Source organism: Bison bison, unplaced genomic scaffold (assembly GCF_000754665.1).
Source record: "Bison bison bison isolate TAMUID 2011002044 unplaced genomic scaffold, Bison_UMD1.0 scf7180017864385, whole genome shotgun sequence".
NCBI classification, from domain to species: domain Eukaryota; kingdom Metazoa; phylum Chordata; class Mammalia; order Artiodactyla; family Bovidae; genus Bison; species Bison bison.
In genome coordinates, this window is record NW_011494957.1 from 1941210 (window position 1) to 1967551 (window position 26342).

Here is a 26342-nt window from a genome sequence, read left to right on the forward strand (position 1 = left end):
TCGACAAAGGAGCCAAGGATATGTAATAGGAAAAGAATAGTCTCTCCAGGATACAGTGCTGGGAAAACTGGACGCCACACGTAGAAGAGTGGAACTGGGCCTACACCATACATAGGACTTAACTCAGAACAGATTGAAGTTGTGAATGCAAGACCTGAAACCACAAGACTCCCAGAAGAAAAACATGGATGGCCACCTCCTTGACATCAATCTTGGTGATGATTTTCTGGACACCAAAAGCAAATATAAACACATGGGGTTACATCAGTCGAAAAGCTTCTGCACCGCAAAGGAAACCATCAACAAAATTAAGAGGCAACCTACAAATGGGAGAAAATATTTGCAAATCCTATGTCTGAAAAGGGGCTAATATCCAAAACATTGGCGGGTAATATCCAAAATATATGAAGAGCTCAAATAACAGTAACAACAAAAAATAATCTGATTTAAAAATGGGCAGAGGATCTGAACATTTTTCTACTTAAGATATACAGATGGACAAGATATACATGGTGTGGGGCGTCTCCCCAGGCTCACATGAGTCATCTTCGCCTCCACAGAGCGGAGGGAGGGCTGTCCCCAGACGTGTCCCCCTGAAACCCAAATGCACTCCATTAACCTTCATGACTCATAGAAGCCGCAGAAAAGAAAACATTAAGACAGATCTGGTAACATGTTTTATTCATATGACTTTTCTCCGAGTGACTTTCACATCAGGAATGTTTGGGTTTTATTTTTTAGTTTAGGTTTTTAAATCAACTTTTCCAATAAGCAACTAGTGTTAGCCCACATAAATATGCTACCAATAAATGAAAACGCTTAATGGCTTATTACATGCTATGTATGTGCTTAGTTGGTAATTTGTGTCTGACTCTGCAACCCCATGGACTGTAGCCCACCAGGCTCCTCTGAGAGTCCAGGGGATTCTCCAGGCAAGAATACTGCAGTGGGAAGCCACTGTGTTTCCCAGAGGATCTTCCCCACTCCAGCATCTCTTAAGTCTCCCGAATCAGCAGGCGGGTGCTTTACCGTCTGAGTTACCAGGGAAGCCCCCCGGCTTCAACTCCTCCCTCATCCCCTACGCACAGGAAATTCATTCTGCAGTGTTGTTATTTCATGCTTTTCAACCAAAAGTCAACTTTTAATAACTTTTGACAATTCAGTTGTCAACTGATAACACTGTCAACTGATTAGCCTGAAAAAAATATATTCTTGTTCAATACGTAAATCAAGTAAGTTTTCTAGACATACACCCATGAGAAATTCAGGAAGACAGATATGTTTATTATTCATTAATCTTTTGATTACAACCATTATAATTTTTTTGGTTTAACTTGGTAGCAAACTTGATTAATAACACTTCTAGGAGTTCACAATTTCAAGGCTAAGGTTCCGATTAAGGTAATATGGTTATCAATTTAATATAAATGAAGCTTTCTAAAAAGGGTGAAAGCAGTCTGCCTCTTACAGGAAAATATAAATGATCCAGACTTTAGTCCTAGTAACATAAGTACACTTTAGTGCTACAACAGTTAAAGAGAAAGATCTTAACTAAAGATCAGAAAGGAGCACCGCTACATTCTTCTACAACATTTATGTTTTGGCCACAGCATGCTAGCGTGAGGAAGGCAGTGTGCTCAGCACTGGCGTGCAGAGTGCGGTGAGCTGTGCTGCAGGAAGGCAGTGGTGCCGGGCGGACAAGGCGAGGGGCGGCTCCCCAGGCTCCCGTCAGTCATCTTCACCTCCACAGAGCAGCAGGAGGGCTTTCTTATAGTCCCCAGACGTGTCCCCCTGAAACCCAAATGCACTCCGTTAACCTTCATAACTCACAGAAGCCACAGAAAAGAAAACATTAAGACAGATCTGGTAACATGTTTTATTCATACGACTTTTCTCCAAGTGATTTCACATCAGGGATGTTACAGAGAGTATCCTACTGATAAGACTGATGTTTACCTTTTAATTTTACCCCTTAAAAGCTCAGTCCTGTCTAAGACAGTTAAGTGTGTTTTCCCCTCCAGTAACACAGCGAACAGGTAAGCTTTTATACCATGTTCAACTCAAGCTTTCTGAACAAACTTAAGTCTCTGTCACACGGTATATGTCTGGCCATGGTGGGTGGGCCACACTGGGACTGCCTGGCTGTATGGCTTTGCCTCAGACAGGAGGGCAAGGTACATTTTGCCTCTGCTTGTCCCATGCACAGATATGTGTGATTGGTTATGTTTCAAGCTTTGAGTCACCGGGAGGACTCTGTAGTGCCCATCAGCCGAGCCACATCTCACACACGCACGCAAGGAAAAAGCTTGCTCAACTGAAACGCTGCTCTGCACACAACCCACATACCCCTTTATCAAACATAAAGACAGAGACAGGAAGGAAAGAGGGAAGGAACAAAGGCAGGGGGGAGGGGGTGGCGGTGGTAGGGGAGGAAGGGAGAAGAAAAACTCAGAAGGCTTTAAGCCAAATTTAATCACAAACCAGTGTCCCTTGCTTTTAAAAGAACAAAAATGATAGCAATACTTAAGCTCTTTACTTATACCTAATATGACCTGTTTGGTTCTTTGCTGAACTATGAACCAATACCAGAAACCAGGTGATAACAGACAAGAAAGAAAAGACCGATACATTAATAAAAGAAAGGAGAAACTGATAAAGACAGCTGGAACTGATAAAAGGCAAAAAGAACAAACATTACTGTGGACAAGACTGGATTTAGTGAGTCATCTGTCACCACTACTAAATAACACTCCTAAGCTCACCTGGAGCCTCAGCCTCACCAGGAGCCAACCCTTCACCCGGGAGCCAGCATCTGCACTTCAGGAGACACTATGCCAAATTCTGTACCTCAGAGCTCTAATCACAACACTAGAATTTTAAAGTTGACAGAAGAATCGGGTTCTCCCATCCATATCTTCCACGTTATTTTTTGTCCTGCTGAGGATTCCCAAACATAATTTAAAGAAAGGTTTTACTACCTTAATCATGGAATAAAGAGAGGTGCCAAAATTCTTCCTAAACTCCTTCCTGATGTTATACAGATCAATCTCACTTCTGGAAACCACAACTCTGATGAGGGTATGATCATCTGTTCCAGCTCCCTTTGAAAAAGAAAAAGAGAGACACACATTGTTTAAAAATATCAATTATAGCATCAAACTCTCCTGAGTTGGGTGAGTCAATAAAGTAAAACTAGTAGTAGAATTCAACCACCTGTTTTAAGGAGGGGAAAACAAACCTCAAGGTCTGTTCTCTAAAACATATTACAGAGATAATTTAGATAGAAGATTCAAGGCATGCACTTACCTTCATAGCATAGTAGAGGGTTTCTGCAAGGTAGGCAGGTATACTGCGAATGGATTTCACTAAGAAAATAAACATAATGGTCACAGGCTATTCTCATGTGAAAAGGATTAAGTAATTAAAATCAAAGGTGCCCCATGCCTATGGCTCTTCTTAAACACAAGTATGAAAGTAACGCAGGTCAAAGAGCTGCTCATTCACAAGCTGCTCTGATTTCACAGAGCATCTCCACAGACGGTGGCCTGAGTTCTCCTCAGAGTTCTGAAGTCTACACAGAAAGGCACGAGGCACAGGGCCTGCTGCACGGCTGTCACCCCCTTTCTGCTATGACCACCTTTCTGCCGAAGTTTTGGCAGCCTGCGCCGTTAAGCCACAACCTTGTTCATCCCCACGAATTATACAGATCTCCTAGGAGTTTTCATTTCAATATATTCAAGCAAACAATGTACACCATTACCCTATGTAATCTGCCAACCTCAGACTATCTGCCTGTAATCTTAATCTAGGTATTCCCTCTGTATTCTATAACATCCATGATTCACACAGAGCCGTGTGAGACTTGCCCATTTTGGTAGAAACACCCAGACAAACAGAAGAGCACCTTCCCTGAACATGTACACATCTACTGTTATGTTAGGACTCCTCAGAACGCAAGTCCACTAGCTTCAGAAACTATCACATAAAAGTTCCTTAATATTCAAAAACAGGGAATTCCCCAGTGGTCCAGTGGTTAAGACCCTGTGCTCTCACTGCCAAAGGCTTGGGTTCAGTCCCTGGTTGGGGAACTAAGATCCCATAAGCTGCATGGTATGGCCAAAAAAAGAACAGGAACACTTAATACACAAAAATAACAAATCGCTGATTGGAGGCTGTATTTTCTCTTTTCCAATACTTAAGAAAAACAGCTACTGGTAACTAAAACTGTCATAACTTTTCTGTGCATTCTATTTTGAACGGACCATCTAAAAGACTTCTATTAAAATTCATTAACTACAGATTGAAATGAAAGGCTACTGTTACTGCTGGTTCGTGCACACATTGAGCTTATTTTTCAGAAGACAGACAGCACAAAAACTTCAGCTCAAGACCATATACTTGGAACAAACAGCAGACAGAGGTTCACTCCAAACCCATATAAAAACTGGGACTACAGAAAACTTACAAACTAGATTTTCCCTGGATCTGGAGAGTATGTAATAATACTACAGTAAAATGCACAAACTTGGGCCTCCAATTTTCCACATTATTGAAAATATTTAGCTAAAATAAAATTCTAAACTACTTACTCAGGTTAATAACCACTATCACATTTTCCATTATAGCAAAGATACTTTTTCTAAATCAGATCCCAACTTCTCAGTGTGCTTCAAAACTGTGACAATGGTATTCTAAAGAAAAAACTCCATGGGTATCAGAAATAACATTTACAAGAAAAATGTTTACCTCTTGAGATAACAATGCCCATACTTCAAGTTCACAATGAAATAGTAATATTTTTAATGCCACTTCAAAGTGATTTCCAAAAAAAAATTCTCTTAGTGTTTCCATAAGATAAAATGAAATAACTAGATATTTCACTTTTTTGCAACATCAAAACAGATTCTGAATTGGAAATCAAGGAGTTGGCTTCACCCGTATGTCATGATTAAGTTCTCTTTTTATATAAAGAAATTGATGGTTATTTTTTACATATAGCTTCAACAGAATAAAATACTTTAGCTCTTAACACAATGAATATTATATACATTATAAAATTACTTACCAACAGCAAGGAGAAGCTGTTCCAAATTGCCAGAAGTCTCCCGGTCAATGGTTTCTTCAATTTGAAACCCAGATATAGTCATGTATTTGTCAAACACTAGAAAACATGAAGACAGTTTCTTAATCACATAGGAACCACTCTTTCCAGAAAGAAGACATTTACTCTAACCAAGTACTGTCTGACCAAACACAAATTTCCCCTTGATCCTTGCTGACAAACCTTGATTTTGCTCAGAGTCTCAATGTGCCAAGCTCAAAACAACAGATTATAAATGTTCGTTGTTCACTCATTTCCCAGCCCCTCCTTACCAGTTATAACCAATAAGACCCAAAGGTAAATTTGCTGGAGAGGATTCTGAAAAATCTTTCTCTTTCCTTACTAACTAAAAGTAATGGACGAATAGGATTAGTTCACCCTTGTCTTCTTGCTGTGAAAACGGCTTGTACGTTTGGAGCAACATCAGCCATCTCGTGACAATGAGGTACGGAGCATGAGAAAGAACCAGAGCAGAGAACAGCCGAGCAGCAAGCAGAAAGAGCCTGGGTCTGCCAAACCACCCAAGCAACGCCCGACAGAGAGCCCCACCCTAAAGCCACTCTCAGCAGGGTTCCCTGTTACTCACAACTGAACTACCACCCGCTAGAAGGACCGATGAAAATCCAGAGCAGAGCTCTGAGGTACCACCTACAGCTCCGTGATGTGTGACTATGAATAACAATCTAGTGGCCTATCTCCCTCGTTACCCTGACAGCAAAGAGTGAATAAGGGTCTCGAGTTTTGTAAAACCTACAATGGCAGTAAAAAGAATGATGAGATTTCCCAAGGTCACCAAAGGAAGAAAAAAACAAACCAGATTCATTCAGTAAAAGCCTGTTATGCCTCAGGTATTTTGGCATACTGGCTCTTTACTTTCAAAATTAATCAAAGTACCTGTATCATACACATTTTTCTCACTCACCTCTTCTCAAGTGAGATACACTTCGTGTTCCAAAGATGGTAATAAACTTTTCTTCATCTGTTCCCCATTTCAGTTCTCCAGCCTGGAACAAAGCCTATAAAAAAAAATTCAAATAAATTGTTCCCCCATCTCATTTCCAGGTTCTTAATCACACATGTGCTGTATTCCCTGAATATTAATTTGCCTGACTCCTATTTATATTTCAATTCTAATATTTCCTTCTCTGAAACTCAGTTCACTAAGTTTGGAGCCACTTCAAAGCTCACCACTGAACTCTGCTGCAGAAAACTAAAGGGTCAAAACAGTAAAGCAGAACAGTGCTCGGTTAAATGTTTCCAAAGCGTCTACCGTGACTTGTAATCATTCAAGAGCAATGACATGTGTGGTGGAGAGTCTTGATTACCTCACTGCTCATACACCACCCATTCACAGACCAGGAAGGGGTCTGTGATGTGTGTTATGCTTGCTCTGCAGATGTTCAATAATATATGATAAAACTCCATAGTCTCTTTACAACTGAAATTTATCAAATGCTAGCTACAAAAAGTTTTCCCATTTCTAAGAGATTACATGAATTTTTTTAAAGGCTGTGACTATAGCACAGTGCCTGGCATACAGCAGGCACTTAACATACATTTGTTGAATAGTTTGAGTGTCTATATTTACTTTTTTGCATGCAAAAGAATATACTCTCCAATATTCTTATCATTGCTGAAAGAATTATTCACAAACATCATCATTAAATCTGAGTCCACATATTGAGACGTCGGTAATTCATTAAAAGTCAAAGAATCAATCTTTATAATGTCTATGCTGCTACTGCTGCTAAGTTGCTTCAGTCGTGTCTGACTCTGTGCGACCCCATACACGGCAGCCCACCAGGCTCCCCCGTCCCTGGGATTCTCCAGGCAAGAACACTGGAGTGGGTTGCCATTTCCTTCTCCAATGCAGGAAAGTGAAAAGTGAAAGTGAAGTCGCTCAGTCGTGTCTGACTCTTCGAGACCCCATGGACTGCAGCCTACCAGGCTTCTCCGCCCATGGGATTTTCCAAGCTAGAGTACTGGAGTGGGGTGCCATTACCTTCTCCTATAATGTCTATACTACCATTTTAATCATTTCAAGGTAAGTATACTATTACAGCAAGCCAAATGCAATTGCTGAGACTACTACTGAGCTGTCCTTATGCCCACAGGAGGCGAACAAATGACAGGAGGTGATCAAAGCACGTGTTTGGATGCAGAATTTTTGGTCACAGTATGTTTGAGAATACAGGTAATACTACTGCTCGATCTATTTTCTTTTACACTTCCAGAAAAACATATTCACACCCCATATCGAAATTAACTTAATGATTAAAATAAACAGTATCAATCCTGGTCATGTGAGCATGTTCTTCAAAACTAAAAAGTTATTACAAGAGTCTTGCAAGTATCTAAACTTTAGAACCGTATCAGGATGGTACAGACCTCTTAAGGTAACTTTTTTAATCTAATTATAAAATAACACATTCATTGATAAATTTTATAAAAGAGAAAAAATGTAAATAAGGAAATTTAAATTACCAAGAATTATCAACTTTCTGAAGATACTGGCTACTACCTCTAGAATGTTCTCACATATACGTAAGATATACACATACATTAACACTTAAAAGTGGGGAATTACTCACCCTGTACAATAATGCATGCACTGCTGAAGCTCTCCTTTCTTATCAATTGTTTTATATTTCTAGGGTTATTCTCTAGTAGCTATAGCTTGCATGGAATTAACTGGTGAGATGGCTATTTTTAACTACAGTCCCCTAATTTTCTTGTAAGAATTATGTTTGGGATCATTATCTAGTCTAAAACTACTCCTAGGGAACCTGGTGGCCCAGGGGTTGACTTGGCACTTCCATAGCAGGGGGTATGGGGTCCATACCTCGTCAGGAAACTAGGAACCCACAAGCTACCCAGCACATCCAAAGTATTAAGAAAAAAACCTAATACTAAATAAATCATATGCAATAATAATGATGGCACTATCAGAGCAATATTTTAAAGTTTTTATTTTATCTTAAGGTAAGGGTTAAAATGGCCCAATATCCATGGAGCTGTTTTAGCTGAGGGATCGTCACACTTCCTCACTCTCCTGCTTCTCTAAGAAGGGGCTTTTCAGTTCCCCCAAGCAGTGTGATAACCTCCGATTCCCATGAAGAATACAGAGGTTTAGGAATCAAAAAAAGACCTGCTGCTGCTGCTAAGTTGCTTCAGTCGTGTCCGACACTGTGCGACCCCATAGATGGCAGCCCACCAGGCTCCCCTGTTCCTGGGATTCTCCAGGCAAGAACACTGGAGTGGGTTGCCATTTCCTTCTCCAATGCATGCAAGTGAAAAGTGAAAGTGAAGTCGCTCAGTCGTGTCCGACTCTTCGGGACCACATGGACTGCAGCCCACCAGGCTCCTCCATCCATGGGATTTTCCAGGCAAGAGTATTGGAGTGGGGTGCCATTTACCTGGGCCTTGTATTTATCTGTGTTTGTATTTATTTATCTTAGATGAATTCTTAATCGCTTCTTAAGCCTCAGTGAATACTACACAGGAATACTGTTTCTATAGTTACTGATGGGGATTCTATAGCTCACATGATGAATTCATGGAACAGTGTTAGGCAATCAATAGAAGGAATTCAATAAATATTGATTCCCTTGTCCCTCCTTCCTTTAAGAGCTCAACTTTCTCTCCACAGAAAGTATAAAACAAAGATTTGGTGCGGGAAGAAGTAAAATCAGATCAACACACTAAAAATGTTTTTTAAACAAGTGAATTATCTACAGAATGTTCAATTGCCAGGTGAATGACTCACTGAGGCTTACCAAATCCCTGAAATAATAAGAATCTTCTTGGTGCCAGGTATCAGCAGAGAAAAAAAATTCAAAAGCTTATGAAAGGGCCCTTTAGTTGTCTTGGATTACTCTGAATTACGAAATCTGAACTTCTCACTGGGGCTTCCCTGTGGCTCAGATAGTAAAGAATCTGCCTGCAATGCAGGTGACCGGGGTTCAATCCCTGGGTTGGCAAGATCCTCTGGAGGAGGAAACAGCAACCCTGACTCCAGTGGTCCTGCCTGGAAAATCTCATGGACAGAGGAGCCTGGTGGGCTACCATCCATGGGGTCGTACAGAGTCAGACACTGAGTGAGTGAGTAACATTTTCACTTTCAAGGGATTTACAGGCACACTGCAAGCCTGAGAAGCACCTCTTTACAGTGCGTGCTCCGAGCAGAGGAATCAGTGAAACGGAGGTGAGAATGTCCCATTCGCACTCCATGGCCTCACCCTGCAGGGCTCCCATCACACCAGCAGCCCCCCGCGCGCTAACGCAGGCCTCGCTGCGGGCACCAGAGACGGCTGAAGCTGCTCCTCTCACGGTGCCCACGGCCTCTGAGAAGCAGCCAGGAGTCCACTCCTGAGACTCAGAGTGTGAGCACCAGCACGGCTCCTACGGAAGCGCACACAACGCCCGCCCGGAGGCACAGGGCTCATCTCAGCCACGCTCAAAGCCCTGACGTCGGGGAGTACGAGTGTGCAGGCTGCGTCAGCTTTGTTCCCTCAAGGCCAAGGCGAAGCTGTATCTTTCCTTCCAATCTATTTTAATAAGCACATTTTGGAGAGGGAGAAATAAGAGAGAGGAACTAACAGGGAAGAACAGCAAGACTGTGGTCTAGTGAGAGAGGAAGGGCTTCAGAGGCAGATAAGCCCAGGTGGAAATTCCAGCTGCAATGTGACTCAGTGGGGGCCACAGGCTTGTTTCTCAAATTCCTGAGCTTCAGCTTCCTCATTTATAGAATGGAAATGATGCCCTCTATGTTAGAGTTATGCACTGGTTCACGCATTAGTTCTTTACTGAGTGCTAATCGTATGCCCTGGGTGGGCACTCAGGTCAACAGGCAGCTTCCAGGTCAGGTGGCACGGCGGTGACAGGAAGCTTGAGATGCTCCCGTCTCCCCTGCAAGGAGCACCCAGCACACATGGGCGTCGGGCAGGGCGACCTGCAAGGAGCCAACAGGAGGGCTGAGCCCTGAGGAGGAAGAGGTGACGGAGCGGAGGCAGGGCGGGAGGAGAAAGCTGGAGGCGTAAGAAAGCGAGAGATGATAAAACCACATTTAGGGGCCTGAACTTTATCCTGCAGACACTTGGCTCCACTGAAGGTTTTTAAGGTTTTAAACAGAGATGGGACACAGCAGGTTTGCATTTTATAAGGGATAATGAGGAAAACGTCAAATACTTCAAACAGCCCCCCGCACACATTCATTTCCTTTTCCTTCTCCAGCCACACACAGATGATAGCATCCTAACACCATAACAATATCAACCCAATTTAGATTAGAATAACGTTCTCCTCTTTCCTATTAACAAAGTCAGATCACACATCCAAAGGCTGCTTCACAGAGAACCGTCAACTGGAGGAGTGAATATAGCCTTTTCTCTTTCAATGGTGAATAACAATCAAAATTTTATATTTTATTACAGGCATACCTCTTTATTGCATGCTTTACAGATATTTCATTTTTCACAAACTGAAGGTTTGTAAACAACCCTGAGTCAGGCAGGTTTACCAGAACCATTTTTCCAACAATGTTTGCCCACTTTTGTCTCTCTGGGTCACATACATTGTGGTAATTCTCACAACATTTCAAAACTTTTCATTATTATTATGTTTGTCATGGTGATGTGTGATCAGTGATCTTTGATGTTACTATGTAGTTGTTTTGGCATTTTTTTAGCAATGAAGTATTTTTACTTAGGGCTTCCCAGGTGGCACAGTGGTAAAGAATCTGCCTACCAATGCAGGAAACACAGATTCAATCCCTGGGTTGAGAAGATCCCCTGGAGAAGGGAACGGCAACCCACTCCAGTATTTTTGTCTGGAGAATCCCATGGACAGAGGAGCCTGGTGGGCTACAGTCCATCGGTTTGAAACGAGTTGGACACAACTTTGCAACTGAGCTCGAGCACTGTTCATTTAAGGGAGATACACTGTTTTTAGATATAATGCTACTGCACAGTTACTGAAGTATCATGTAAACATAACTTTTATATGCACTGAGAAACCAGGACAATTTCTGTCACTTGCTTTATTCTGATAGTCACTTTCGGGTGGTGGTCCAGAACCAAACCCACACTATCTCTGAGGTTAGCCCACGTGCGAAATGTGACCGGAGAGACAGGACTAGGGTATCTGCTTCTGGGAACCCAAGTAATTCCTTTATTAACATTTTCCAGTTTTCAGGTCTCATGTTTCAAATTTCGCAACACTTATTTCCTACATTTGACTACTTTACAAACCAAATTCAGACTATAATGGGATTTAAAAGCAACTTAGGTACAAAAATGTCATTAGGGAGTTGCTGAAGAGCAACTGACAAAAGGACAATTCTATTTATAATTCTATCAAGGAAAAGGAGATGGAATCTTCAAATACTACAATAATGTGTCATTTCTTATGTAATAAAACACCATGTATTACTAAAATACTTTATTTTTTCTTTGTCTTTTCCTGCCAAGAAACTGACTGCCACATTGCCAGTAGCATTCATAACACCTGGTTTTCCTGTAAAATTCTCTATTTGGGGTGTGTTCCATAATCTAAAGAAAAGTAACACATCCGGGTGGAATTCAATATTTATATGCAATTTATTTTTTTCTGTTTCAGCTTTGGGATAAAATATCTTGTTGTCCAGATCAAAATGAGCGACATTGACTTACATGTGTCTTGTGATTTGTAAATAACCCATTAGGTTACTTTTAGATGCTATTATAAGATGTCATGGTTTTCCACTAGCATGGTTTTCTTTTCATTTCTGTCATAGTAAAGTCATCACCTAAGTCCCACTTACCTGAGCATCTTGTTCAACCTGTGCTTCATCAATTCTAGCGTCAGGGTCTCTATTAGCCTAGAAGAGATATGTCACATTATTGGATAACGTGAGCATTTTCATTCAAAAAAAACAACAGTTCCACCAGAGAGTTATGCACATAAAGCTTTTTCTCTTAGGAATAATATGCTTTTATTAAGATCTTACCAATTCTGCAATATTTTAGGTTATCACACAAGCACTGTTCAAAACCAACCTAACCCTTTTGGTTTTAAAATCTATGAATAAAAGAGGATAGTGGTATTAAAAAAAAAAGGAGCAACTATGAGTTAGCTATTAAGAATTCAGGTCAGATACGCTGAAACACAAACACACACTGGCACCACACAGCCAGAATCAAGCAAGTACCAGAAATAATTACAAGAATTTTAAGTGGCCTTACTTAACCAGTTTCCGACTGGTCCAGCTTTAGATTTTTAGTCAAACCACAAACAGTCTCTAGCCAATACCTGAAGGAGGACCACCAACATCCTCTGGTAGTACCCTGAAGTATCCCCCACCACATCATCTTCCAGGCTCGAGCCATACTCTGCAACAGAATAATGTCACTTATTTACAGCTTCTGTCAACTAGAAAAGGGTATCTTGCCACGTGAATCAAATGGAAGAGACATGGAAGAAGAAACATTTGATTAGCGTAATAGTTTATCCTTCTCTGAGTGCTCTATAGACTGAAGGGTAAATGCTTTGAGTGACAGGCTGGATGAAAACAGTCTCCCAAAAGCATTTGGTTCAAACCTAAATCATGACTTAGTCTTTTAAGAAATGCTCTCAACCAATGCAGTTATTCATCTGTAGATACCAGATGGTGCTGGAAAGCCTCTAAAATATAACTTCAAATTTTTGCTTTGCTTTCCTTTCAAATATTTTACATGATTCATCTCCTAAGGTCTAATAAACTCTAATATTCTGAGTTTTTTTCCTTTGGGGAATGGCCTTTTCCTAACAAGATATTTCTCCTCTACAACAGAGTTATTTCTTAGAGACAGCAGGGGTATTTTTAAACATGTCTTTCCCCCCTCTATTTCCAGCTGTTCAACATAAAACCACAGCAAAGGGGAGAACCAGGATTTGCACAAGTCTAGAGGCACCTTTCACTGTCTCTCTACCAGCTACTATTAAAGGAACAGCTACTGAAGGTACTGAAGTGAAAGTCTGTCGCTAATGGTGTCTTCCGTGATCTCATGGACGATACCGCACCAGGCTCCTCTGTCCATGGAATTCTCCAGGCAAGAATACTGGAGTAGGTTGCCACTTCCTTCTCCGGGGGATCTTCCCAACCCAGGGTTCAGACCTGCATCTCCTGCATTGGCAGGCAGATGCTTTACCACTGAGCCCACTGAAGGTGTTACTCCAAGGCATTTAAATACTTCATTATTTGAAAGGAGACAAACTTTAAAAGCTTGAAACTTCTACTTCTAGAAGTACAAAAGAGATATATATCTATTTCAATCAGTTGCTCAAATACAAAAACTTTGATGGAATTTTTTATTCCTTCCTTTACTCCAACACCTATACATATATAATCAACCATCAGATGCTTTTAAATATTTCTCCTCTTTCAATGTATTTGCCTCATACCTCCCACCAACCTAGGCTGAGCCACAACTGGCCAGCTTACCTCCCCTAATACAGCTACCTAATCAGTCTCTTAAGTCTCCCCCTCCCTCAATTGTCCCTTTTGTCACCCCACCATCCACTCAGGAGCTTACAGCGCCTTTGAAGCAAGCTCAAGCTTCTACTCTAGCCGTACGAGAACACCTGTACCAGAGGCTGACTGCATCTGTTCCGTTTAGCCTATCTCCACAGTGGACGTGCATATCCCCCTACCAGTCAGGTTCTCTCTGTCCCTCAACCCTGTCTCCACAGCACAGCACAGCACTCAGAGGGTGCACGGGACCGAAAATGCCCACTTCACCCACGCAAAGCCTATCCCGCCTGCAAACCCTGGCTCAGTGTCCGACTGCACTGTGAAACCTCCCTTAACACCCAAAGCCACAATGACTTCTCTTCTCTGAGTGAATTCTTGCATTAAACACGTTTTGAACTTTACTAGCCTGTAACTCTTGAAGGTTTTCTAACCCCTAAACAGACTGCAAACTTCTTGAGGACAGGAGCATCTTTTGCATCCTTCATGACAGCCAGTACACTGCTGGACATAGAGCTAGTGCATACGAACACAGGGAATGGACAGACCACACACAGTTACTATGCTCTTAGGGCACCGCATCTGCCATCCAGCAGTACAAAGGCTCACTCACCAGTGTCAACATCCCGCAAAGAGATATCTGAATATTATACCAGGTAAGAATCAACAGTGATCAGCTGCAGCTGAGATACATATAGCCCCTTTGCTTTAGTGGCTTGGACCTATCCAACGATAAAAACAGGAACAGGAAAGAAAGACCCAGCACTTCAAAAGGTCATTATTTAGTTGCCACAGATTTCACAGTTCTAATTAGCTGGGTTCCAGTGTCATTTCTAAGATGAACAAACTAATGGTGAGACAGGGACCTGTTTTCCAAGCCGCAGGCACTAGGCTTGGAGGCCTACTGACTGAGCTGACAGCCTGGATGGTCTGATCCTCCTCAGCCAGGCAGAGGGCAGAGTCCTCTACGGAAAATCTGATGAGAAAAGAACTCTCTACTTCTACCTTTCATTACATTCTTTTGGTTCCATTAACAGGATATGCTTCAGATCAAATCAAATATTTTTTTTTTTCAACACACACCCAAAAATTTATTAAAAAAAAAAATACACCAAAAAGAAAAGTCAAAATGCAGAGTAGTCAAGTACTGTGCTTAGCTAAAACAACGTTCATCTACTCAGACATTATCACCTCTGATTTGGGCGAGGTTTCCTTTTCAGTAACTTTTAACTTCTACTACTACTACTAAGTCGCTTCAGTCGTGTCCAACTCTGTGCGACCCCATAGACACCAGCCCACCAGGCTCCTGCGTCCCTGGGATTCTCCAGGCAAGAACACTGGAGTGGGTTGCCATTTCCTTCTCCAATGCATGAAAGTGAAAACTGAAAGTGAAGTCGCTCAGTTGTGTCTGACTCTTAGCGACCGCGTGGACTGCAGCCTACCAGGCTCCTCCACCCACAGGATTTTCCAGGCAAGAGTACTGGAGTGGGGTGCCTTGCCTTCTCCATAACTTCTACTAACATAAAGCAATATTTTTAAGGAAGAAGGACCACTTACACCTTAAATTTAGTGTAAAAGAGACAACCTGTATATTCCTACACTGACTGTAAATCCTGTGTGAAAATAAGCTCCATCCTCATCAGAAGGTTCTTACAAATACTAGAATAGTTACGGGTACAGAAAAAAGGCAGTCTTTTCCTCCTGAAAAAGAAACTACTCTGAACTGTTGCTTATCTGTTTACTCATTCACTCACTCATCCATTTGTGCATGGTCTACCTCCTGGAACGCTAAAGAACTGCATTCACTTTAGAGAAATGGAACAGTGACAGTAGAAATGAAGGGAAATATAATTCGAAACATTTACCTTCTTCATACACTTGTTTTATGGCTCTCAGTTCTTCAGGTGTCCTTGACGCAATAATTTCTGTCAGGACTTTTTCATCTGTCCCAGCTCCCTGTTTGGAGATTTATTTTTTTATAGAAAAAAAAAATGCTAATAAGATTAAAAAGAAAAGGATTTTCTCAGAATAGCTGTTATTAAAATTTCAAATATACAGAAATATTATCCAATATAACATTCACTTCTTGTATATGAGTTCTATTAGTTATAGAAATACAAAATTTCATATTTTCTTTCTAAAGACAATTTTATCATTTTTTGTCTAATAAAAAATGTTTACTGTATGTTATGTGTATACCTAATATACAACAGATCACATAAATTTGTAATTTTATCAGTTTAATTCTAAATAGTTTAAAAATGAAACATTTTAATGAAACAGGAAATAATAAAAATAGTAAAATATTAAAATGAAAAATTTACATAAATTTACACAGACGAACACTGATACTTATATGTACCTCAAAAGATAAGCAACTCTGCCCTCAAATTAAGTGCTCTATGGATCACAGGGAAACTCTATAATGAAAGTAACAATAAATGTAGCACGGCTTAGTTATTAGGAATCAGTTATTGGGTCACTATAAAGGAAGTGGCACTTGCTGTCTGTAGTTTTGAAAAGTAATTGTAGTTTGTTTTCCTTCCTGACAAAAGTCTTATCTACACTGCTAAACTAGAAGATACAAGCAATGACACAGCTGAACTTAATTTTAAAAGGTAACATACTGAAGACTTGATTTCTTTATATTTCTGTTTCTTTACCAAAAATGAAACACTGAAAAAAAACTACGTTTATGTTCTGGCAAAATTTTAGCTACTACTAACATTTCAGAAGGCTGAAAAAAGATTTTCTTTATTCCAGAGAATCACTGTAAGAAAATGAAGCAGCATAGAAATGTTCTAACTTGACAAGCCCTCTCTTCCCTCCACCTGAGCTACATGATGATCTAGTTGTTAATTTCAGTTTGCTCATGCAAAACCTAGACACTAAGGGCTGAGTTACTTCCAGTCCCATAAACCTAAACAAATTATTCAATGTAGTCATATTTTATACAACATTCCAAACACCAGGCAAGGGAATATACATTTAAGTTACTTGCTACAATGAAATTATATCAAGCTTACCAGCTGCTTCACTTTAGTATTCAGAAGTACAGAAAAGTACAAAAGGGTACTAGAAAATCTTTCTTATCTCAAAGTTCCAAAGTTCTCTTCAAAACTTCATCTTAGCTAAAACTATTGACAATATTGTTTCCTAATCAGGTAACTTTCCAAACTAAAGGACTGAATAACTAATCTGTAACATTTTCAAAACATATCTCAAAATTAGGAAACAAGCATGAAATAAAACATAAAAGTCTGTAAAATATATTAAAAATTTAAAAAAAAAACACTTATTGAGTTAACTATACAAAAGGGTTAAATAACACACTTATCATTGTTTTCCCTCCTTTTCTTATTGCCTCCTACAATTCTGTCCTTCAAGAAACCCTCAGTGAAATCAGTTTAATATAAAAAACACCATCAAGTAATTACCAACACAAAATAATATTATTCATGACAAGAATATTCCTTGCACTCATCTTTTTACCTTAAGAGCATGCTTCAGTTCATAGGCATCATAAAGCCGAGAGGGTTTCATCAGAGCCACGATTAATTTTTCAAATTTTCCAGTCAGTTCTGATTTCAGGTCATCCAGAAGGTCCTAGTAGACAGAAAATATAAAGTTGTGAACCAGGTAGAAACTTTAAGGAGATTCTTCTTAAACAGGAACGACAACCCTTTGTGCTAATGAATTCTTTATGTTGCTATCTCCAAGTAAGATGCATGAGCTAAACAATACCCTATAGCTTTGCCAGCTGTACTTTTGAAATCTGACCTACCACTTGGGCAAAGTAAAGACACTCATGTGTCAAGGTATTTGTTTTTAAGATGTTTTTCTTACTTTCAGAGATTTTAAAAACTATTTTTAAAGTAAGCTAAAAATATTTTAAAAATACTGTTCTGAGAAGCATGTCTATTGCAAAAAAACATACCCCCCCAAAAAATCATAAACGCATTTTTACAAGGAACAAAATTTGGCCTATCGAATCTAAACAAAACAATGTTTTCTCTTCTCTCCATATCAATAATAGTATAATACAAAACATACTGTGTTCTAATACAGAATACATTCTAAAACACAACAGATTATGTATTCCAGGACATAACAGATATGTTCATTACTATGCCCCTGACTACTGCAGGACAGTTGCTATTATGGGGAACTTGTCTGTGTAATTTCGAAGATAAAAGCAGTATTTTGCATCCATTTCAGTTTCAGTACACAGGCAACCAGAACTTGTGTTTAAAATACTTTCTTTTTTTTCCCCTTTTTATTTGTTTCTTGAAATAATGAACAAAAATTGTCAGAATAACAAAAGTACATTCAGCTTTTCATGTCTGTATTAATTCACTTAGTAACAAATTTAGTTTTTACTTTGAGTTGTTAATCAAGTAAGAATATTTAAACCAATGAATTAAAAATCATTTATTAAAACATCACTCCAACGGAACCAGACTGACTGCGTCATAACAAAACACGCTGCAATACAGGTTTACACCTGGGAGATAATACAACAATCCTGAGTGTGAAACACAGAAGGGAAGAGGGCTGTTAGCACCATGAGATCTTTCAGCGACTTATGGTGTCAAACAAGGAAAATCAATCACATGAAGATAAGCTGGGTGAGCATCTTAACCAACAGCTCATAACTAAGAAACTAGAAAAGAAAAAAAGGGGGAACAGGATGTCAGGATCATAAAATAAATGATATTTACAAAAGAATATCAGTAGATTTTCAAACCAGTCTTAAAAGATAAACTGCTCTCACAGTTCTACCTTGGGAGGAAGTATGGTCTTACCCTGCCAAACAGAGTTTTAAAAGCCACAGCAATCTCCTGGCGCTGAGCATTACTGCGGGATGTCAACAGAGTCAGGATGCTCTCCTCATCCGTGCCTGCAATTATGTTCAAACCATTACACCTTGGCTCCTATGCCCCCTCTCTCAAAAACCTTTGTAACCAGATCCCCAGTCACTTCAATTCCTTGCCTCATAAAAAATATTTTATTAAACCATTTATTAAAATGCAAAATTTACAATATGAAAATGTTACTATTTCCAACAATGCATACTACCCCTAAACATGATAAAGTAGATGCAAAAATCCTCCTCACTTTTTAAAAACTAGTGCACCTATTTTTTCTTGAAACGAAAGTTACTCAAATAACACTTCTTCACAAGGCACAACGTGTTGGGAGTTACAGGATATTGAGAAAGGAGAAAAGATACAGACCCTGGTTTCAAGTTACAAACAATGTAGGGAAAAAAATTACAAATAATCACAAGCTAAGGTAGAATGTTGGAGAAGGCAATGGCACCCCACTCCAGTACTCTTGCCTGGAAAATCCCATGGATGGAGGAGCCTGGTGGGCTGCAGTCTATGGGGTCTCGAAGAGTCGGACACGACTGAAGCGACTTAGCAGCAGCAAGGTAGAATGTGACAAGGACCTTAGGAGAGGTCCAGGTGTTACACGGGGGTTCAGAGGAGGTTCTCTAAGCTGACAAGTAGTGGAAGACAGTTTTGGGGAAAGCTTCTTGGAAAAGGTAAATCCCACCCAAAAGAGCCTTAAAGGATGAAAAGATTTTGACAGGCAGTGATATAAAGAAGGGAAACTGGCTTTTAGAATTCAGGGAAAGCTCAGCAGTAGGAAGATGCAGATCTTTCCTCATCACCAGAGAGCAGCTGGATCAGGGGACACACCAGGCGGTGATGTGAGCTGGCGAGCTGGCGGAGAAAGTGGGCTAGAACGCCAGGGAAGGCCGTGCAAGGCTGGAAGGCCTGCACCTGACCCTCTACAGCAGGAGACCTCATGAGACGTTCAGAACGCAGAGTGCTGGGGTCAGAGCATCAGGACTGAGAAAGATGGAGCCCTTCACATGGAATTAGTGTAGGAGGAGCCTGAGGACGAGGGGAGCAGTTATCTGTGGGAATTCCCATGGTGCGAGGTTTCCAAAAGGGCAAAAAAAGAAAAAGAAAACACACACACACACACAGCAAAAGAGAAGACAGTGGGATGTAAGACACTTACAGAACCAGATATCTGATCGGACACTGAGAGCAAAAGGGCTACACATCTCATCACCCTCAGATATGTCTGCTTGTTTACTCAATCAGCTACTGTGCAGGTAAAGTTGAAAAGCTAAAAAAATAAAGAGGCTGGATTTAACTCCTGTCCAGTTCTACAGGCTGAATACTAGGGATGGTTAGTCATTATTTTTGTTCTTAATTACCTATTCCTTCTATGTACATTCAGCTCAAAATATTCTAAAATTAGTCTTACTGTAAAACAAGATTTTTTGTTCAGAAAAACAAGTGTCACATTTTTTTTAGAACAAAAAGAAGGCTGAATTTACCCAGGCCTTTCATGGCCTTCCGAAGGGTTTCTGCATCGGCCCGCTCATCGAATCCAGGGAAGTCAGCCACGGTGCCTCTGAGAACCTGGTGAGGGAACATTTTTTATTATTAACGGCATGACTAAGACCACAAACAGCATAAATTTCCTCTGTATCATGTTCAGACTTTACATTAATTTGGTAAGATACATAGCTTCATTTGAAATGGGAAATACACCATTACAACGTGGATCAGCAGTGCACTGATTCAGCACATGGGTTCTCCAGGCCCACCTGAGCTCCCAGGAGTGGGAAGGCTGGTGTCCCGCCTGCAGGCACCGCCCCAGTGAGCAAGCCCCACCAGCACCTCCTGGTTCACGGAGGGCGCTTCCCTACAGGCTTCTTTCCCATTCAGTCTCTCATCACTTTGATCCGCATGCATGCTCAGCTTACCCTAAGCACTCAACTCTAAGCGATGCTCTTAATACATCTAGTCCTATCTCTTAGGGATTTGAAGATTCGGCAAAACCTGAAGAGATACTCGGTTGCTTATGTGCCTGAAGAATACAAATTTCTGAATTTAGAGTTTTATAAAGATATATTAGAATTATTAGAATATTCTATTTATAAGGTTTCCTATTTTATCATATATAGTACTTTTAATCATCCAAGTATTTTAATATTTTTAAAAATGTTTATAATATCATTAGATCTTTAGAATCCAAAGGCTTTACTAATTCTGAGCCATAAATTTTTATCTTGTGATAAAAGGAGGCTCCCAGGATTTATTTTTACCAATAAATGTCCCTGAAGTACCTCACAACTCCTGGCAAGGTTCCATCTAAAACTGAGAAATAAACAGTTATAAGGAATGGAGGTTGAGAATACTTGTCTGGTTCATAATCACTTGTGTTTTATTATGAAGGCATGGAAGCGCAATCTCCTACAAGGAAAAAAATTTCTCTTCTACCTTAACATCCAATTGCTGCATTTGCCAACAATATCATAACACCAACCAACCAAACAAACAAAAAAAAAAGGTGGCAGAAAAAAGAGCACTATCCTTGGGGAAGAACTTCCAGGGGACACAGCACCAGAGGTCAGCTCAGTGACCTCTCTTCAGTGCACTGAATTACACCTCCTGGAGTAGCACTTGAGATTCAGGAGACAGATTCTCTCCTTGACCAAACTTTAGACAGAAACCTCAAAGCCTTCTTTTTGACAAGTGCTGGCATCAGCCTGCCAAGCCCAGCTGCACAAGAATCTTGCTGAGTCAGTTTACAGAGAATCCCCCTGATACTTAGTAACTGTTCAAGTTCCTCCTCTTCCATCTTTGATGTATGAATCTGTGGGCTGCCTTTAGCAAGTATCCTATTAGGCCAGTTCACAAAGAATCCCTCTGCCCTTGATGTCTCCTCTTAGTAACTTCCCACCCACTGGCACCCTCAGTCTGCTCATTGGTTATACATCCCCAGCCACCTTTGCTATATGTGCACTTGAACCCAATCTCTCTCTTCTACTGAAACAGTCATGACCCTTACTGCCACAGTCTTGAAAGTATTCCTTACATTTTAACAACTGTGAGAATAATTTTTTAACAGTAGTTTTCTCTCATTCAAAGAAAGAAGAAAGATTCTTCTTTCCTCTAAACAGAGTTAGCCTTGAGAGAACCTACAGGAAGACCTTAGTGCTATAAAGATGTGGCCAAAAGTATATAATCCCAGGGAAGAGATGTTTCCCAGTTTGATCTCCCAACCCAGACTATTGACTGGTACCAACTTTCATCCCCACCCCTACCCTCTCCTCACACGTGGAAAACAATCATGTGTGGACCTAGCTTGACCACATAGTGATGAGAAAACTCCCCTGCCCACCCTGGAGGAGAAGCTGATGACGGAAATATGATGTCTACTCAAGGAAGACAAAGAAGTCTTCTCCGTCTCCCCACTTTTCCTTTGATTATAAAACTGCAGCCCAGTAAATTCTTGGCATGGCATTTCTCCCCCATCCACTTGTAAGCCTCACAAGCGTCCTATTCTCATAAATCACTTATCTATCACTTTACCTCTCACTGAACTCTCTTCTGCACTGACATAAAGGACTATGGTACCCGAGCTCTTCAGACCCCATAAATGACACACGATGCTTTCTTTCCTAGATACCTTGCCCGATGTATCTCTTCATCTGGCTGTTCCTGAGTTGTATCCTTTTATAATAAACCAGTGATCTAGTAAGTAAAATGTTTCTCTGAGTTCTATAAGCCAATGATGCAGTCACTGGAAACTCCAATCTATAGGTAGTCAGTTGGAAGCATAGGTGACAGTCTGGACTTGGAACTAACATCTGAAATGGCTGGATATAGGAAGTTTCAAATGGTTCAATGTAATTAAAAAAAAAAATTAGGCATTAGGTTGGGAGAAAAACTGGTAAAATTTGAGGAAACGGCCCTTCAAAATTAGTATGGGTTAGGAAAGTTATTTCTCTCAAGTCCAACTGCAATTTCTGTTTAGTAAGACCACTTCAAATCGGTGAGAAAGATACCATCAATATCATCACAAAAACGAATAAATACCATGGATTTTCTCAATGTGAGAACTTGAATGACTTAGTTCACCTGTCTGCTTATTTATTCATTCAAAACCATTTTATGAATGGCTTCATCATGCCAAGTACTGTACTTATCACTAGGGAAAAGTCATGATCCCCTAAGAGAAAATGATAGACATGTAAATAATCAAGTGCAATAGAGTATATTCACACAGAAGTTCCATCAGGGTGATGTGAGCACATAAAGGAGGGACTAAGATGGGAAAAGTGGGAAGAAAAGAAATTAGAAAACCTTCCCCATAGCAAGGGACAGCTAAGGAGTTTGGGATAGACGTGTGCACGTTGCTATATTTAAAACGGATCAACCTACTATATAGCACAGCAAACTCTGCTCAATTTTATGTGGCAGCCTGGATGGGAGGGGAACTGGGGAAAGAATGGATACATGTATATGTATGGCTGAGCCCCTTCACTGTTCACCTGAAATTATCACAACATTCTTAATTGGCTATATCCCAATATAAAATAAAAAGTTTGAAACATGTCAAAAATAAAACAAAGAAAGAAAAACTTCCGCCCAGTGTCTGAAGAGATGCCTGTGACTTTGCCAGGCAGGCTCAGGAAAGCAGAGAAGGGCAGGCAGGTATTTCAAGGGGCATACCGATGTGAGAGAGGAACCAACGTGGCACTTTGGACAAGGGGTTAAGCATTTCAACAGACTGGAGCAAGCAGGAAGACTGGAGAGAAACACAAAGAAGGGAAAGGTCGTCACCACGGGGGAAAGGAAGGCTGGAAGCCACTGAGCCAGACTTCCCTGGGGAGGGAAGCCCCTGGAGGGCATTTTAGCAACCACGGAAGAACAAAGTAGACTCCGCAGGGCAGCAGCCAGGAGAACAGGACAGAACTGTGCAAGAGTGGAGACAGAAGGACTGGCTTAAAAATGACTAAACAGAAGAAGCTTAAACAGACCTGACTGAAGTCAGGAGCAGGGGAGATGGAAGGGAAACGGCAGCTGGGCCAGGAAAAAGGAGAAGGAAACCATTTGGGATGACTTGCTTTTTGAAAAGGGAAGAGGATGGCTGGTTCTGCCTTTCTCCACAAACTGAACCAAAAGCAGTCTTGTCAGTTGCTGGGGCACATCAGCAGTAACTGGAGCTGTGTGCAGCGCCTGTCACCAAAGACAATACTAATGGAATGGAAAGAAGAGCCAGAGGACAGGGGAAAGTCATCGACAATCAGAAGAGCAGATAATATCAGCGAGAGCAGCAATGAGCTCAGAGCTTCACGGGGTCCTCTCAGTGAAACCCCATTTCACATATGAAGAAACACGCTGGCTTAGAAGGATTTGGCAGGTCACTCAAGTGACCGGCAAGCAAACAAGAAGCAGAGCTGGGATGGAACACAGGCCATGGGACTGTGGGCTCTTGACTAGGATGCTACTCAGCCTCCCAAAGGCAAAAAGATAAAATCCAAAGGTGATGGAAGAGAAGCCAAAGCAAGGAAAGGAAGAAAGGCAGTGTGCAAACAGGGCGTGAGCCACGTAAGAGAGAAGGTCGGAAAGGGTCCACTGGGTCTGGCAACCAGGAGGTCTCTGGTGGTGGTGAAAGTCTGGCTGAAGGACACCGACGACTGAATTGAGAGGCAGAGCATCTCTGTGAACTCCCATCCTACAAACAGGTGGGGTTTTTTTTTAATATATATGTATTTTTAAAAAAACACTTTAAAAAGTACTTTATCCAGTTTACAGGCTCTGAAGAAGCTGCCAGTAGAAAGAGAAGTTAAAAATACAGAAGAGATTAAGAACAGGAGACAGGAGGGGTTTGCCTTAAAAAAGAGAGACATTTGACCCATGATCCTGAAGAAAATGAGGTGAAGAATGGAAAAAAGAGACAGGGGTGTTTCCTTACGTCTTAGCTACTGTGAAGAAGAAATAACTGCTGGTGGTATTTCTGAGAGTTTTCTAGAAACTGGGGAACACTCTTGCTACATTCCACTTGATCAGTCATCGTGAAAGCCACGCAGCAGTAGTAAGGGGCCAGCTGTGAATCACAGGACATGAGTCACACAGACAGAACCCTTGCTTGGACAGTCGTGACCAGCTCCATCCCCACCCTCACCCACACCAAACCGTCTATGTTGGGCCAACGGGACTCTGAGTGACTCATAGAGGGCTTACCCTGCTTCCTAGCATTGCTGCTAGCCTCAAGTTCCAGACGCACACCTTCCCCAGATGAATTCCAAGGGCAAGCAGCCACTGTTCCCTGTACCTGTCCTCAGTTCACCTCATTTACCCTGATTCTCTGCCACCAGTGCCATAACCAAGGGAATTATCATATATGCTTAGACAATAGGTGGCCAAAACATGTAATTCACTCTGCTAACTCTAAACTTCAAAATTACCCATTCTTCTAGGTCTATAATTTTGTGGGCTTTGTTTTTTGTTTGCTCTAAATGAAAAAGTTCTTTACCTTCAAAGTGTAGGTATGCAAAATAAAATGAATAAAATTAAACCAAAACACAAGTGGAGGGTTGCTTTTCTAGAATTTAAGACACAAGAAAATAATACAGAAATACCCCTTCAAATTTAAAGATGAGAAAACATTCAGCTGGGTCTGGAACACTTTAAACTGAAGGCACAGAGGAGAACTAAACTCTCTTCAAGTCTGTCATCTAGTTCTATGAAATCAATACCTAAACACCTACCAACCATTCCACGTAGTATTCATTGAGCCAGAAATCATTAAGCAAAGCCCTATAGCTGAGCAGCTGTACAGTGGGTTTTAAGTATGGTTCTTCTGAGGCTCAGGTTTTGCAAAAAGCCTTCTGGAGGCCACCAAGAAAGGGCAAGGGTGGAAGGCCAAGGGCAGAGTCCTGCCTTTCCTCTCGAGTCAGAGCAGCTTAGGTCTCATCTAACAGACAAAGTACAGAGTAGGCCCATTAATATTTCCTGTGATAATGGGACTCAGAGATCGGCAGAGGGAAAAAAAACTGAAAATTACTGTACTGAGAAAGAAATGAGATAAGCAAGAAAAGAGGGAAAAGCCACGGCAGCATGATCATGATTTGAGACACAAAGTAAATTAATATCAGAAAAAAGCAGAATCTCCAAGAGTAGTGAGAGGTACAGGACAAACACCTATCACGAGGGCTCAGAAACAAGATATCAAGCCCTTATCTTCGCCATTATGCAATGCCATCAAAACAGGTAAAAACTACAATTCAAAGTCTCAAATTCACACTATCGCTACTATTAAGTTTCATGTAGCTTCCTTTCCCTTTCATGCTCCTTTTTGTTTCCTTCCATTTTGTCTAGTTTTTCAACTACCTTTGACCTTTGAATGTTGCTGCTGCTGCTGCTGCTGCTAAGTCGCTTCAGTCGTGTCCGACTCTGTGCAACCCCACAGACGGCAGCCCACCAGGCTCCTCCGTCCCTGGGATTCTCCAGGCAAGAACACTGGAGTGGGTTGCCATTTCCTTCTCCAATGCATGAAAGGGAAAAGGGAAAGTGACACGACTCTTAGTGACCCCATGGACTGCAGCCTACTAGACTCCTCCATCCATGGGATTTTCCAGGCAAGAGTACTGGAGTGGGGTGCCAGTGCCTTCTCCGCTTTGAATGTTAGGTGTAAGTAAAAAAAGCATCTCTATAAAGTAGTTTACACTCAGCAGTAAAGAATCCGCCTGCAATGGAGGAGGTGCAGGTTTGATACCTGGGTTGGGAAGACCCCTGAGGCGGGCATGACAACCCACCCCAGTATTCTTGCCTGGAGAATCCCATGGACAGAAGAGCTGGAGGGCTACAGTCCATGGGACTGCCAAGAGTCAGGCACAACTGAAGCAACTGGGCCGACATGCACACACAGGAGAAGAAA

General features: G+C 41.1%; 1 protein-coding gene across 1 annotated transcript in view; it reads right to left on the minus strand.

Moving 5' to 3' along the window:
* Positions 1–664: 664 nt before the first annotated feature.
* Positions 665–26342, minus strand: part of ANXA5 (annexin A5) — a 32650-nt gene continuing 6972 nt past the window's right edge. Inside the window, exons 2-12 of the mRNA XM_010858329.1 lie at positions 19945–20029; positions 18392–18486; positions 17079–17192; positions 15452–15542; positions 12389–12468; positions 11901–11957; positions 6024–6117; positions 5066–5161; positions 3307–3365; positions 2979–3101; positions 665–1791 (exon numbers count right to left, since the gene is read on the minus strand). Coding sequence (XP_010856631.1) covers positions 1729–1791; positions 2979–3101; positions 3307–3365; positions 5066–5161; positions 6024–6117; positions 11901–11957; positions 12389–12468; positions 15452–15542; positions 17079–17192; positions 18392–18486; positions 19945–20029 — 957 coding nt within the window. The 3' untranslated portion in view covers positions 665–1728. The remainder of the gene's footprint in view (positions 1792–2978; positions 3102–3306; positions 3366–5065; positions 5162–6023; positions 6118–11900; positions 11958–12388; positions 12469–15451; positions 15543–17078; positions 17193–18391; positions 18487–19944; positions 20030–26342) is intronic.